This window comes from Pogoniulus pusillus, chromosome 29 (genome assembly GCF_015220805.1).
Source record: "Pogoniulus pusillus isolate bPogPus1 chromosome 29, bPogPus1.pri, whole genome shotgun sequence".
NCBI lineage: Eukaryota > Metazoa > Chordata > Aves > Piciformes > Lybiidae > Pogoniulus > Pogoniulus pusillus.
Window position 1 is genome coordinate 307,201 of NC_087292.1, and position 16,205 is coordinate 323,405.

At 52.9% G+C, this 16,205-nt stretch overlaps 1 protein-coding gene across 1 annotated transcript in view; it reads left to right on the top strand.

Moving 5' to 3' along the window:
* Nucleotides 1-16,205, top strand: part of LOC135188118 (rho GTPase-activating protein 39-like) — a 68,983-nt gene that overhangs the window by 50,197 nt on the left and 2,581 nt on the right. The window contains exons 4-9 of the mRNA XM_064167380.1: nucleotides 3,513-4,059; nucleotides 5,217-5,306; nucleotides 11,595-11,668; nucleotides 13,373-13,572; nucleotides 14,444-14,535; nucleotides 15,057-15,226. Of these exons, the coding sequence (XP_064023450.1) occupies nucleotides 3,513-4,059; nucleotides 5,217-5,306; nucleotides 11,595-11,668; nucleotides 13,373-13,572; nucleotides 14,444-14,535; nucleotides 15,057-15,226 (1,173 nt within the window). The remainder of the gene's footprint in view (nucleotides 1-3,512; nucleotides 4,060-5,216; nucleotides 5,307-11,594; nucleotides 11,669-13,372; nucleotides 13,573-14,443; nucleotides 14,536-15,056; nucleotides 15,227-16,205) is intronic.

Genomic DNA, 16,205 nt, shown 5'->3' on the forward strand with positions numbered 1-16,205 from the left:
CATTAAATAAATATTTTAGGTACAGAAATACTCTGGGTTATATGAGCCCAAGTAAGGATGGGAGGAAGTTGCAGAGAATGTAGTAGCAAAATTGCTGCCTCACCTGCAAATGGCACCATGTGGCTTGAGTCAGCAGTGATGCCCTGTGTTGTTCTTATCTGAGGCAGTGGGCAGAGGTTCTAGGACAGGCTGACCAGCCGTGGATGTATACTGTCAGCATAAAATAATAGCTTGCATATGAGATTTGAGAGATCAACTCTAGAAAGAGGAGAGAACCAGGAGCATTGTGAACCTCTAGAGAGGATGAGGAGGTAGATCCTCAGAATTAACAAGCTGAAGGGGCAGTTAAGGTGTGAGGAGGAAAACCAACCCTGGGCATGGAAGGTGAATCAAAGGAGGATGGCAAAGAACTGCAGACAGGGATTTTTAGTCAATCTGTTGAGTGGATTCAGAGAGAATGAGGACATAGAGCAATAAGAACTCCAGAGACGAAAAATCCAAATGAAGTAGATTGTGCCCTGGGCTGGCAGTAAGCTGTGGGGTGTGATGTGTTCTAATCCTGTCATCCACGTGTAGGTACATGGCGGGGAAGCGTTGGGCTGCACAAGGCTCTGTGGTGCCTTCAGCAGCTCAACCTTGTTGAGAAGCAAACGCTGACTTTGGAGGTTTCACAGCAAATCTGTGGCCGTAGGCTAAGACCAGACCAATGTGGCATGCAAATGAAAGAAAATGCCTATTTTAGTTCACTTTTCTGACTGAAACCCTTACATTTACAGGATTTCTGTTTTTCTGTCCTCCTTTAAAAAACAAACCTCTCAAGATTGGCTGGTCTGATTTTTCCCTACTTGCTGGATCTCTCCTTGGAGAACACAGCGTGAAGAGCTGCTCAGCTCCCACTTGCTTTGTGTGGGACTTGCTAGTCAAACAAACAAGTCTGTTTGCTGAAGCAACTTGTGGGGTGTTGGAGTTCACTGTCTCCCAGACTGCTACTTCCATCCAGAACAGAGAATTCTGTGTGGGCAAAATGAAGTGTGGCACTCTCAGACATGGTTGTTCCACATCATTGGCTAAGGATCAGAGCTGCCAAAGCTCAGTCACAGATTGCGGTATCTGGAAGGGACCTCCAGAGGTCCTCGAGACCAACGACCTACGAGAGCAGGATCACCTTGGGCAGGCCACACAGGAACGTGTCCAGGCAGTTTTGCAAAGTCTCCGGAGAAGGAGACTCCACAGCCTCTCTGGGCAGCCTGCTCCTGGTCTCCAGCACCCTCACACCAAAGAAGTGTCTCCTCATGTTGAGGTGGAACCTCCTGCGTTCTAGCTTGTGCCTGTTGTTCCTTGTCCTATCACTGGGCACCACCAGTAAGAGCCTGGCACCTCTATCTTGACACCTACCCCTCAGGTACTTACAGACATCGATAAGGTCTCTTCTCAGCCTTATCTTCTCCAGACTAAACAGCTTCAGGTCTCTCAGCTTTTCTTCATAGCAGTTCAGTTCCCATCTCTTCATCATCCTTGTAGCTCTCCACTGGATTCTCTCTGGTAGATCCCTGTCTCTCTTGCACTGGGGAGGCCCAAACTGGACACAACATTGCAGGGCAGAGCAGAGGGTTGTTACCAACATCGAGCACCAAGGAGAAAGGATAGACAAGGGCTGCATGCAGGACTGAGCAGTGTGGGAGCAGTGGAGGCTCTGCCTCTGCTACTTGTCTCTACCAGCTTGTGAGCGGTGGACTTGTCCCTGGAACAGGTCACTTCAGACTGCAACTGTCCCTAGTTCTCTGAGGAGAAAAACCAACCCCATAGCAGTGAGCCACTCTGACTTGGGGAAGGTTGTGTCTGTTTTGGTAGGTGTCCCTGAGTGCTGTGCATAAGCCCTGGGTCTATAACCACAACCTCCCTGGGCAACTTGTGCCAGTCTCTCCCCACCCTCACTCTCAACAATTTCTTCCTCATCTCCACTCTCACTCTCCCCTCTCAAAGCCATTGTCCCTCATCCTGGCACTCCCAGCCCTTGTCCAAAGTCCCTCCCCAGCTCTCCTGAAGCCCCCTCTAAGGTCTCCCTGCAGATTTCTCTTCTCCAGGCTCAACAGCCCCAACTCTCCCAGCCTGTCCCCATAGCAGAGATTCTCCAACGCTCTGAGCATCTTGTGGCCTCTTCTGGACCCTCTCCATCAGTTTTGTGTCCCTCTTATGCTGGGGACACCGGAATCGTGCCCACACTCCCCTCCCACCTCTCTTATTAATCCTGTCCCATCTCTGTGTCTGGCCAGTATGTACATTAGGATGGTGGTGGGATGGAGATAGAGATTTTCAGTGCCTTAGTGCAGAGGCTGTACTGACACATGCTGCTGAAAGCTCAGCAGCACCTGATGGTTGGTTTGGGTTGTCCTTTTTTAAATTATTAAACTTTTTTTGCTAGAACTGACAAAAATAGAGTGGGGAGTGTTGCAGGTTGGATTTGCACCTCAGCAAATGGGAAATTTACTCCCCAGAGTAAATGTACCACACAAACTCAGAGTTTTGGAGGTTAAATGGAATGATATTTACAAAAGTAGCCTAAATATTAAAGTTAAAAGGCAATAACCATGCATAAGCTATATTTACATGTTATTTACAGTTCAAAAGTACCACAATACCCCTTGTGCAATATTTCAGCTCTCTCCCCATCTTGCCCTCTGGACACACAGAGGGGCAGAGTGCCAGCTGTCCCTGCCTCCCCCTCGCCCTCTACCCTTTGCAACCCTAAACAAGACATCAGCAAGGTCACAGAGCAGAGGAGCCAGAAGCACAGCAGCAGGCAGCCAGAGAGAGACAGCACAAGCTTGTACTGCCAAATACAAGGTATTCAGCAGACCAATGGGATTAGATAAACTTACCTTATTATTATTGTATGTCCAGTCCCTAAATTGCTTGTCCTTTATAACTGGAATTCTCTGGAAAAACTTACTCCAGTTGTCATTCAGGCACCAGGCCAGGGTGCTAGCCCTAACCTGTAACAGGCAGGAGCCAGCTGTGTCGTTGTAGGGCCCGTGGCAGGTGAAGGTGAGAAGGATGCAGTGCTGGCAGTGCTATGCATGTCTAGTCTCTGCCGCCTCCCGGTGTTGCCCACACACCTACTGACATCCTGCGGCTCCACAGGAACTGACAGGTGAAGATCAGGGAGAAACTTGGCTCCTTCCTGTGGGCTTGGTGCCACGGAGCTGTTCTGCAGCCCTTTGTGTCAGCTCAGCTCCTGCTTGGACTGTTCCCTTCAGCTCTGAGACATCTTGAACATTTGGCCCTGTTACTCCATGTCCCAGTGCTTCCCTTGGGGACACCATCAGTGTGCGCCTGTGCCAGCCAAGCTCTTGCAGAGTGACAGAGATGGCATTGGTTGTGCACAGAGTGGTGGTCTGTACAGCATTGCTGCTTTGCAGCTGCTGGCATCTTCCTGCCTCATGGCTGATGATTTTCCCAGCAGGATTATGAGTCACCTGAGCTGCTTTTAACCCCTTTGTTCTCCATTGCAGCCTGGGACAATGGAGTTGAGCCCAAAGCAGGGGAGCAGTGGGCAGCCTGGCAGCTGCCTGGGCTATCACTTCCCTTACAGTACCCTCCGGAAGCCGATCTCCCAGAGCAGCATGGCAGACTGGGCCTCTAAAAACCTCAACATGCACACGCAGGGCATCTTCCGCCGCAGGATCTCCATCTCCAACATGCTCTCCTGGAACGGAGGCTCTATCAAGAAGCCCATGCTCATCACCAGTAACCGTGCCATCAAAAAGGAGGCCTGTGAGATGTTCAAGCTGGTGCAGAGCTACATGGGCGATCGTCAGACCCGCATGGATCGCAACCACGTGGCGCTGGTCGCCGTCACCAAGTGCTGGAGCATGCAGGGCTTGCGGGATGAGCTCTACATCCAGCTGATCAGGCAGACAACAGATAACAGCTGCTATCGCAGCCTGGCCTGGGGCTGGGAGCTGATGGCCATCAGCCTGGCCTTCTTCTCCCCATCACCCAAGTTCCAGTCCTACCTGGAGGGTTATATTTATCGGCACCTTGACAGTGATGAGAACAGTAAGTGCCTCCTGCACGCTCCACAGTGCTCTGAGGGCTGTGCCATTGGGTCACGGGTTTCTGGTTTTGTAAGCAGCCAGCCACCAGCCAGTGCTGCAGTTGGGGTTGGGAAGATCACCACGTGCTGGGACAGCTCATCCTCCCTCAGTGAGGTGAGACTGCTGCCAGCTCCTGTCCCAGCAGCTCTCCTTGGGACAGCTGCCCCAGAGCACACTTGTTTGACTGTGCAGCATGGCAGGATCAGCACTGCGAGGAGCTGGTGTCTGCCTGCCAAGGGCAGAGCTGCTCTGAAGTCTCTGAACATGAGTTCCTTAAGGCAGGCCAAACAAAGGATGATGTTAACATGGCTGTTTCTGAGAGAGCCATTGCAAAACTACAGACAGGCCTTAGGTTGGCAGGCAGTGGAGGACCCTGGGGGGTGCTGGCTTTGTGCTCAGGAGGTCCCAGTTTTCCTGGCACTCAGAAGCCTTAGGGACCAGTCTGGCACATGCTCGGTTATTTCCCTCATTTTAGGCTGTAGCATCCTGTGCAAAATAAAAGCTAAGTGTCAGCCTGGAGAGGATTGTTGGCTCATTTGTCACTGTTTCAGCAGTGCTTGCTATGTCTTGGCCAATCTCAGGCAAGCAACCAGGGCACCTATATCCACCTGGGGCATCAAACACACCTTAAAGCCCCCAGACATACCCAGGGCAGGTGCACAAGTTCTGCCCTAGCACCTCTGCCCCTGCCAGTGTGTCCTACAGGCAGCAGTGGTGTGATGCCAACCTATGATTTCTGGTTTCATGCTTGTTGCCTTAACTAGGGGTTCTTTCACTCAACTGCTGCATGTGCAGTACTTTGGCCTTCTCCGCAGATGTGTTCCCTTCAGCTGTGCTTGTGAATGAAGCACCACCCTGCCAGCACTCTCCAGTGGGCTCTGCCATAGCCCTTGCATTTATTTAGGCATAAGCTTGCTGCCTGCAGCCCTTTTGGCCACTGGGTGTAGTTCAGTGATGTTCTGGGCTGCTCACTCTGGTGCATTTGGCGCTGGCTGCGCTACAGGACCTCTCTTCTAGCAGACTTCATGCTGGAGATAGGCTGGACCATGTCCAAGGGCATTCTGGGCTTTGGTGTTTTGTCATCTCACATCATTAATCCAAGACCTCTGGCATTTTCAGTTGCTCAGCGCATCAAGGAGCTTGTGGATCTGAAAACCAAGAAGAACTCAAAATCCAGGAAAAAGAGGAAACAAAACACTGAGGATGAAGGTAAAGGAGATACAGCATGCAGGGAGCCAAGAGGGAGGACTGTGCTGACCTAGGCCAGGCAGAAATGCTGTGAACCAGACCATTTCTAATAGCTGTGGGAAGCTTTGCTGCAGGTGGCTGATGTGGGAGTTTTGATCAGAGCATGGATCACCAGGGTGGGTGGCAGCTGGGCAGCAGGCAGTGTGGGTAGCAGAGTGGTGGCAGGGGGAGACTCTTTTCACTCACAGCCACTCCCTTCAAGGAGAGCACTGATACCAAGCAGAGAGTTCTCCCTTTTTCTCTGCAATATTGGCTGCCCCATGTCCATGCTTGCAGGACAGTGCAGTTCAGGGCTGGCAGTGGCATCTCTGCTGTATGAGCTAATGCTCCATCCTCAGATGCAACCTGCTGCCTGCAGGATGATGTTTTACCTGCCTGAAGTCGTGCTAGACAAAGTCCAGTCATTTTTTTTTCATGTTGCCTTCAGGAAACATGAGCCAGCCCTGTGAACTCAGACAGCAGTTTCTACCATGTGGCCTTGGTGGTGTTAATCTGGGAAAGCTTCCTGCATTGCTGGGCCCTGCATTACTGAGCCCTGCCTGAGGCCAGTAGGCAGGTGTGTGAAGCGTGGACACCTCAGCTGGGCCTTTCTGCAGAGACTTCCCTCTGTAACTGCTCCTCTGGGGCAGCTGCAGGGCTGCAGGAGACAGCTCCTTGGTTGCAGTACCTGCAGTAGCGGTGTCTGTGGCTGCTCTGTCTTTGGTGGGATTCAGAGCAGAGACCTGTGATTGCACAGAGGGGTTATATTTCTGTTAGGTCTGTGTCTTTTTCCTTTCCTCTTCAGGCCCAGGAGAGTTCAGCCCATCCTGAGCCTTCAAAAAGTCATTTTGCTTTCACTCATGGGAACTTAGATACCTTTAGGCATGGCTCCCTGTGCAGAGGGAGTGTCTGAGGGCTGAGCAGGCTCCTCTGGGCAACTGCTTGTCTGTACTGCATGTGCTGGGGTTGTGCTCAAGGAGGTAGAGATGAGAGATACATAAAAATGGAAAATAAATGGGAAAAAAAAAGGTAATTGTTACCTGGATACTTGAACTGCTCTGGGCATGTGCAGAGGCTTTACAGAGTCCCCAGAAGGCAGCAGTGGGAAGGCAGCAGTGCCTCAGCTGGAGCTCTGGTGGCAGCTCATGCACCAGTCCTTTCACTGGACCCTGCCAGCTTCCTGGCCCGCAGAAGACCTGCTCTGGCAGTGAGCTGGGCCCTTGGGACAACTGGGCTGAGCTGCAGGCCCCTGCCAGCTCCTGCAGAGCTGTCGAGGGGCACAGCGAAGGGGGCAGCAGGGACAGCAGATTGCTTGAGTCAGCTTCTTCACAAGTGACTGGCAACACTGTGGACTTTCTCTGGGGTCTGACCACAGAGCTGTGCCTGGAGCAAAGGCAGATGCTGCAGGAACGCACCAGGTCCTACCTGCTGCTGACTGGAAGGGTCAGGCTATGTCTCAGGACATCTGCATCTGATCCCCTGCTCCCCTCCTTGCTGGAGGTGTGAGGGGTGGATAGAATGCTGAAGCTGCAAGACTGTTGTGAGAAGTTAAGAACTTAGATGCTGAGCAGCAGTTTAGCAGAGAAATCCATAGGGAAATGAATGACACTGTCTTCAGATAGGACTGAATAGTGGAGATACAGTGGGCATGTGTGTAAGTCTGCCAGTGAGAACTGGAGTTAAAGCAGGGATTTCCCCCACATGCCGCCAGTCAGCACGGATCCTTGTGAGTGAACACATGGGTGGGGCAAGATTTATCACCCAACAGGCACCCAAAGAAGCAGTTGTGAAGTTTCCCGCACTTACTTCTGCAGTCTTCCAGTGAGTAAATTAATCCCAGAGGTGGTTTGAGATCTTTTTATGGATCAACAACCCACTGAAAGGCGGAAGAACTGCAGGTAGAAATAAACTCTTTGCTTTCAGAAGGAGAGTTACCTGCTCACCCTGCAGGACTGTGGGTCTATGCAAGGAGGCAGGTAATGGGCTGGCAGCTCTGAGTTGGTACCAAATTATTCAGGATCGTAAGGACTAGAGGTGCAGAGGGATCTGGCATGGGTGAGTATCTGAACAGTCAGGCAGCAGAGAAAAGGCAGAATACTGCAGATGGGAGAGATGTCCCTAGCTGTAGGTGCAGTGGAAGGTTCTGCAGAGCTGTTTGAAGGAGGGAAAGACATTTTTCAGTTTGTGTATAAAATGTGTACCCAGTGCTGGGGTGTGATCAGAAACCAGACAGAGCATTGGGAGCTTGTAGGGAAGGGCCAGTGCTTGGCCATAGCAGTGCTGTGCCTGCTCCACACATCCTGCCCTCGGCTGATGAGTGCAGCAGAGGAAGCCCTGCAGGAGCTGGAGCTGCAGATGAGGAGAGAAGGTTGGTGGGCTGAAAGAAACTGCAGGGCACTTGGGGAGAGCAAAAGGAAGAAAATATCTTGTCAGTTGCTAGAGCAGAAATAGAAAGGGTCTGGTTTTGATGTGGGGCTGCAGGCTTAGGAGGGCTCTGTCCCCAAGCACAGAATGAGCTGGTTAAAAGAGCTGGCAGCAGGATGCTGGGAGGTGAGAAGCTTCAGGGAGGAATGGGACCAAGTCAAAGAAGAGAGAGCTGTCAGCTAATAGTCCAGGTGCAGCATTGCCTCAGGCTGCCTCTCACCTGCTGTTGGCCAGGAGGTCTTGCTGGGAATGCTCATTTTTCAGAAGTCTTGTATCTGATTCTCATCTTTCTGAGGGCAGTTGCAGGCTGCTGAAGAATGTGTGGAAGGAGCATTGCTGGGTTTCAGAGGGATGCAGTGGTGGCATGAGGACAAGGGGCTAAAACACTGCTGTAAAATGGTCATTCCTGGGCAAGTGGAAGCTAAGAGAGCAGAGCCAAGTGAAGCCCAGCTGAGCTGTTGAGGAGACACCTACCATTGTGCTGAAGAGCACAGCAAGACAGTGGTCTGAGAGCCTCTTCTGACCATGCCAGGCTGAGGTCTGGGAGAGGACACAAGAGAAACAGTGAGATAACATCTTCTGCTGTGCTCAAGTCCATGTCCCACAGCCAAGTTCTAGATCCTGTTTGCTGCACTTTTTAAGACAGTGTTGGCAGGAGGGTGTTCAGCCTGTTCCAGACAGTGTATTCCTGCCTGTGCCCTGCCTGCACTTAAACTCATTGGGAAAGGAGAGGTTCTTTAGGAAGCTCTTTGCATATGTTTCTAGGCCAGCACATGGAAAACTGTTTTCCTTTGCAAACAATTTTTCACTGTGTGGGTTGTTAGTAGTCTTCTGTTCCTGAGCTCCTCGGGCTACTATGGCACCCCAGGAAATAAGAACTCAACTTGGATTTTGTCAGTTCTTGATGTGCTCAGAGAAGTGGAATTGTCTTTGCAGCCCAAGCAGGCAGAGCCTAGACCCAGAGGCAGTACCCAGCCCACTGGGCACCATGTGCAGGGAGCCACATGGCAGGAGCCAGGCTCTAGCTGGGCATTTTAAAAGCAGCCAAGTGGTCAAGTGCAGTCTCTGGTTTGGAATAGCAGAGTCTAAAGCTAAATTCATAGACTCACAGAATGAGTTGGGTTGGAAGGGACTTAAAGCTCATCCAGTTCCAATCCCCCTGCCATGGGCAGGGACACTTTCCACCAGCACAGCTTGTTCAAAGCCTCATCCAGCCTGGCCTTGAACACCTCCAGGGAGAGGACATCCACAACCTCCCTGGGCAACCTGTGCCAGTGTCTCACCACTCTCACTCTCAACAATTCCCTCATCTCACTTTCACACTCATCTCTCTCAGCTCAAAGCCATTGTCCCTCATCCTGGCACTCCCAGCCCTTGTCCAAAGTCCCCCTCCAGCACTCTTGAAGCCCCTTCAAGCACTGGAAGAGTGCTCTAAAGTCTTCCTGCAGCCTTCCACTCTCCAGGCTTAACAGCTCCAACTCTACCAGCTTGTTCCCACAGAGGAGGCTCTCCAGCCTCTCATCCTCTTGGTAGCCTCCTCTGGACCCTCTCCAGCAGTTCCAGGTCCTTCTTGTAATGGGGACACCAGAACTGGATGCAGTGCTGCACTGTAGGTGGGGTCTCAGCAGAGCAGAGGGGCAGAATCCCCTCCCTTGTCCTGCTGGTCTTCCACATCATGTTTCCCTCTACGGCTTCCTGATCCCCTCCCAGCCTCTCCTCATCTCTTTCACCCACCTTGCCCTGCATGCCGCTTGGGAGCTCTCACATCATCTGCTTTCCGCTGTGTGGCTGGGTGACTGCACATTGTGTGGGTAAAGTGTGAGCCCCACCGTGGCAGAGTGCTGCTTCTCTTCCTTGGGGCTCCCTCTGCTCTTGAGCTGGTTTGGGCCCATGGGCAGGAACAGATCCAGGCCCTCATGTACCTGGCATGTTTAGTTTTGTCTTTATTTGGTTGAAATTTGGCTCTGGCAGTCCCCTTTGTGCCAAAGGCTGCAGCTTGGTGGTTGCTGGAAGCAGGACACCTTGCTACAGAAATGGCAGGATGCAGGCTGTAGGATCTTCCCAAGATCTGGAAACTTCCTGGGAAGGCACAAAACAGGCCTCAAGTAAATGTGTCCAGCTGCTGCCCACATATCAGCCGTGGAGGCTCTGCAAGGCAAAGCTCGTTACACTCTCGGGGTGATTGTGGGTTCCATGTCATAATTACAGTGTGAAAAAATGTTCCCTATTAACTAGCTTTGAATGTGCTGCCTCCCATGGCATTATTGTGAGCAGAGACACGGTCCAGGCTTTCTCCTGTTCCCTCCATCAGGCAGATGACATTTTGTACTGGGGTTTGTCCAAGCTCTAACTTGGAATAGTGAAGCTTCAGAGAGCAACTCACTGGTTTTGTTTTCATTAATCCTTTGACATTTTCGCTATAAACCATGCCTGGGATTAGCAGGGTTCTTGTGTATGGGGAATATTTTGCTTAAGATATTCCCAGGAGAGAAAAATTCTTAAAACTGACTTTCCTTCCCATTGCCTAAGGGACAGGAGGGGATGCTGTTGGATCTCCTCTAGCCTTGACCCAGCACCACAGAGAGGCTCCACTCCAGCTGTCAAACAGACTGAGGCAGGGGCTGCTCGTTCTGCTCTGGGCAGCCAAGGGCTGCGGTTTGGCTGCTTGCTGAGAGAAGAGGGGAGAACTCACCTCTTACCTTAGTATTGCTCTGCTTGGGAAGAGCTTGAGAGGGTTTGAGGAGCTCAGGCTCCTGACCAGCTTACCTAAGCTGTAGGGTGTGTGAAGGGCTGACCTGAAGTACACAGCATCTGGCCAGGATGGAGATTTTAAAGCCACAAGTGTCTCAAACTTGTCGGCAAGCTTTGAGCCTGGCAGAGAATCAAATGGGGCAGATCTGATCACTGCTTTCAGCAAGCAGTTTGTGTTTAACTTGAAAAAGAACAAAAGCCCAATGGTTTTGGAAAGGCTCTCCCAGCAATCAGTGCTCTGTCAGTGCAAATATTTCCCTTGGTGTCACAGGGGGATTAGCCCTGTGAGTCCTGGCTCTGGCGCTCTCAGCATTTGCTGAGCCAGGCACAGCCGCAGCAGCTGCTGGCGGAGGGATGCAGCTTTTGTGGTGACATTCCAGGCTCCAGTGTGTCCAATTTTCCCGTCACAAACATGCCCAAACCTCAACATACAAGGCCGAGTTGGAGGAGGCTGCATGCAGGAGACTGAGGAAGCCTTCTGAAGGGCTTGGAGGGAGAGACTCTGCCACCTTCCTGGGCCTCTCCTTGTATCTTGAGCTCACCCTTGGTGCTGGTGCAGCCTGGCACACCTTTCTCTGCTGCTGCCTCTCTCACTATCCCAGGACTGCAGCTCATGAATCATAAATAATTTGTTTAAAACACTTTGAAATCTTCCTGCAGGAGGCTGGCTCTGTGTGCTCTTTGGCTACGTACCTAGCCTGTGCTCCAGCTGCATCCCTGGGTGCGAGGATTCTCCCTTGCCTGTATACCAAGGCTACCGGTGCCAAACAGGCACCTCATGTTGAGTGGAGCCAGGCTTGGGCTGCTGGTGTGAGAGACTGGGAGGTGCACAGCTATGAGCCTGTGAGGCAGATGAATCCCTCCAGGTCCGAGCACCAACTTGAACTGCTGCTGCCTGTTGTGGGACTGCCAGGCCAGGAGGCTTTGGGCTGCTCAGTGTGGGGCTTCAGCAGTCTCTGCCCTGGCTGCACTAGAGGCTGTGCAGGAGAGGAGTGGCCGTTTGTGCCAGTGTGAACTGTTGTGCACTCTGAAAGGCTCTAGTGGGGTGGGTGCCACGGTGCTGTGCCCTGACAGCTTCTTCCTCCTTCCCTCCAGGCCTGCCCATCAGCACCTATGCCAGATATTGCTACCGGAAGCTCCAGAAAGTCGCCGTCACAGGGGGCAAGAAGGTGAGCACCTGTGCCCCTGTGGCTCCCTGTGCCCCTGTGGCTCCCTGTGCCTGCAGAGCTCACTGTGCTTCCTGTGCCCCTGTGGCTCCCTGTGCCTGCAGAGCTCCCTGTGCTCCCTGTGCCCCTGTGGCTCCCTGTGCCTGCAGAGCTCCCTGTGCTCCCTGTGCCCCTGTGGCTCCCTGTGCCTGCAGAGCTCCCTGTGCTCCCTGTGCCCCTGTGACTCCCTGTGCCCCTGTGGCTCCCTGTGCCTGCAGAGCTCCCTGTGCTCCTTGTGCCCCTGTGGCTCCCTGTGCCCACAGAGCTCCCTGTGCTCCCTGTGCCCCTGTGGCTCCCTGTGCCCGCACGGCTCTCTGTAGTTCCCTGTGCCCCTGCGGCTTCCTGCTTCCACTGCCGGAGAGCTGCCCACTCACCACTGCCTCAGTGTTGGGAACTGGAGATAGGGCAGGAGCAGGAGGCTTGCTCAAGGGTCATCTACCCATGAGCGTATTTTGGAAGGCTGCTGCCTGGGTTCTGCCATCCTCCTGGCAGACAGCAGTGCCTGCTGTGCTGGCAGCTGTGCAACAGCTGTGTGCCTCAGGGGCAGATAGGACAAACCTGATGTTTACCTACAGAGATAAACGTGCAGAGATTATGTGGATTCTTAGGTGAGGGAGGAGTCTCCCTTTGCCACTGAGAACTTGCATGGGCTGGGTCTTGCAGCTGGATTACCTCAGAGTTGTTCATTCCCGGTTCAGAAAATCCTGCAGCAGAGATGGCTGGCACAGAGGGGAGCCTCTGCTCTGGAGTCCCCTGCTCCCTTCCACACTGGTCTGCATACAGCCGTGAAAGCTGGCAGAGACCTCAGCCTGTCCAGCCTAGGGCTCCAAGACGGATCGGCTCTTCTTTTAGTTCTGCAAATCCCTCTGGGGCCTCCCTGCCACCTGGCCTCTTTGTTCAGTGAGCAAAGAGCTGAAATACCTTGGGAGGGGCGAAGGATGCAGGCTCCCGGCAGCCCCAAGGGGCAGGACAGACATCGTCGGATCAGGCATCGTGCATGGCTGCATCCCTGGTCGTGCCCAAGGTCTCCATGGAAGCTTTGTCTTGCTGTGCCTCCCACTTGGCCATGGGGTCACTGCCAAACACTGCCACATTGGGCAGCCCCTTGCCCCTGTGGCAGTGCTTTGGTTTTCTCCACATCTCTGCTATGGGCCATTCAAAGCTCCTCTCAAGTGCTGGCATTTTTCAGAAGCAGCAGGTCCTGGTGCCTGCTTTTCAGAGAGTTTCAACAGCTCTGAAAGTGAAGCCCTTCTCGAAAGGATCCAGATTTCAGCTGTCCCATGCGTGCTGGTGTACATGTGCCCTCTTCTGACCTCACCATGGCCAGAGACAAGCTGGGCCACATCCTTCCTTCCACCATCCTAGCAGGCATAGCTGTAGCTGGAGTGGTCCCATGGATGTGCAAAACGCAGGAACAGAATCCTTACCAAAGCAGCCCAGACTCTCCCAAGTTGCTGCTGCTCTGCTGCTCTGGGCCCTGCTTGAACCCCTGTGATTTTAGGAGCCGGAGAGAGCTGTAATGGCAAGAACTCTGCTGCCAGGAGGTCAGCGAGGTGTCTGTGTGCATGGGCAGCCCTCCATGCTGGCTGCTAGTCACCACCATCCCTAGGCAGTGTTCTCTGTGGGCTGCCTGTGCCTCAGCTGCACTGAGCTCTCCTCTGTTCCCAGGGCCTCCGTAAGCCCACGGTGGAGGAAATTGCACATGCCAGGAATGCCATCGTGACGCCCTCGCTCTTCGGCAGCTCTCTGGAGGAGATCATGCTGCGGCAGCAGGACATGTACCCGGGGAACAAGCTGCCCTGGGTGCAGACACAGCTGTCACAGCAGGTCTTGGCTCTGGGAGGAGAGCAGACAGAGGGGATTTTCAGGTGAGCTTTTGGGATGCTATTTAATTTTTGAGCCACCCACATGTCAAACCTCAAAGCCAGACTGACCTCCAGGTGATTAATCTTTCCTGAGAGTAGCACTCTGTTGTGAGTTAGACAAAGCCCAACCTTTCCCAGCCTTGGGAATTACCTCTTAAAGTCGCATTAGTGCATTTGCATGCATTGGCACGGAGGGGACAGCATAGATGTGACTTAAACTACTTAGGACAGCTTGTACCTAGGCAAGGCACTGAGCTGTCGCTAACTTCAGCAGTAGCAGCTGGCCTGGGCAGGAAGAGGCTGAGGTCTGGTAGCCTGCAGCAGCAGTTCATCAGATGCAGCACACCAGGCTTGGTGGTGCACAAGACAGAAAGAGTCAAGAGAGACAAATAACCTGTATGGCGAACACAGGAGAGTCTGGTTTGGGTTTACTTTTTGGTTCCTTGTTTTTTTTCCCTTTGTGTTCTGTAAGACTGGTGCTAGTTTGTTAGCAGCTGAACTTACTTTAAGGCAGCTGAGCAAAAGATGCAGCTTTGCCTTTTAAGAGTTTGTACTGTCATGGTATATTTAGCCAGAGATGATGCTTATCTTGGGACTGAACGTGTAGCAGAGAGGACTAGGTACAGAAAGTAAGCACTGCTGACTACAGAATGATAGCTGATGTCTGAGGTAGTGGGAAGGAGAAGAGTTTATTCTACCCCCACTTTAAATCTTCATCTAAAAGCAGGCAACTTGTTCTCTGAGGAACTGCTTCTGTAGCTGTCACTGGTGCCTGCTCCATTTTGCCTGTGACCCCACAGTTAGCAGAACAAATGCCACACCAGGCACACTGCCCTGTTTGCTCTTCAGAGAACCTTTGCTATGTCTTTGGCAGGGTACCTGGTGACATAGACGAAGTCAATGCACTGAAGTTGCAGGTCGATCAGTGGACAATCCCGAGCAGTGTCAGCGACCCCAACATCCCAGGTATGGGAATGCAGCAGGCACTTGTGCTGCACTTCATCTGTGCTGCAGCACGCAGGGGAAGCTATAGGAGCAGCCCAGGAGGAGTGCTGCTGCTTGTGGACATGTCCACGGGCTGCCTTTAGCACCTGGTGTTTCATTCTGTGTCCTCCCACTGCCTTTCCCAGTACTGCCCATAGAAACAGCCCAGGGGCAGCAGAGGGGCTCTGGCTGCAGATGGCTGTGACACAGTGAGGCTGGGCAGAGCAGCTGGGGGTCAGTCAGGAGCTGTCTCACTGTCCTCACCTTTAGGCAGCCCCAGAGCTGCTTCTGGAGAAGCAGGCAGATAAGAGCCAGCATTCCTCTCTGACTGGCCAGCTTGGCTGCCTGAGAATTTGAGAGCCAAGACTGAACTAAGGCAAAACAAGTGCAGAATCCCCTGCCTGCTCCTTGTCCTGAGGTGCTGCATCTCACTGCCAAGTTTGTCTCTGAAGATGGTGGGGAGGCACCCAGAGCTGTTCTCAGGCACCTTGCTTTCTGTCCAGCCTCTCTGCTCAAGCTCTGGTATCGGGAGCTGGAGGAGCCTGTGATTCCCCAGCAGTTCTACAAAGAGTGCATCAGCAACTACGAGAACCCTGACGCTGCTGTGGCCGTGGTGCAGCATCTGCCAGAGCTCAACAGGCTGGTGCTGTGTTACCTCATACACTTCCTGCAGGTAGGCAGCCCCCGTGCCCTGCTGCACCATGCCCTGCTGCCAGCCAGGACCCTAGAACACACAGGGCATGGGTAGTGGAACAGCTGTGGTGGGCCATTGTTGGGGCAGAAAAAGACTTGGGGGTGCTGATAGACAAGAAACTGGACAGGAGCAGGCAGTGTGAACTTGCAGCCCAGAAGGCCTATGGTAGCCTGGGCTGCGTCAAAAGCAGCATGGCCAGAGATGGAGAGAGGGGATCTTGTCCCTCTGCTCTGGGAAGACCTCACCAGCAGTACTGTGTCCAGCTCTGGAGCCCTCAGCACAGGAAGCACATGGACCTGATGGAGAGAGTCCAGAGTAGGCCATAAAAAAAGATCAGGGTGCTGGAGCACCTCTGCTACAAGGACAGGCTGAGGGAGCCGAGGGTGTTCAGCCTGGAGAGCAGAAGGCGTTCAGCCTGGAGAGCAGAAGGCTCCAGGGAGATCTAATAACAACCTGCCAGTACCTGAAGGGGGCTACAAGAGGGCTGCAGGGAGACTTTTCCCAAAGGCCTGCAGGGACAGGATGAGGGACAATGGCTTCAAACTAAAGCAAAGCAGGTTTAGATTGGATGTGAGGAACAAGTTCTGCACCATCATGGTCCTCGAACGCTGCAATAGGTTACCCAGGGAAGTGGTTGAAGCCCATCCCTGGAGATAATGAAGGTGAGGCTGGACAATACTCTGGGAAACCTGCTCTAGTGGAGGATGTCCCTGCTGAGTGCGGGAGATTGGCCTGGATGAGCTTTGGAGCTCCCTTCCAGCCCAGACTATTCTATGATTCGTGAACACCTCTTTAAGGTGGGATTAGTGGAAGGTCCCTTAAAGGCCCCATAAACTGTTTTTCTGGTCTTGTAGACCAGAGGCCAGTCCCAAAGGTTGAGAGCTGCAGGCTCTTTGCAGTCTGTTGAGGCCCTCATGCTGCCAGCTGTGTCCCAAGGTTATGGTCTTCCCCTGTGAAT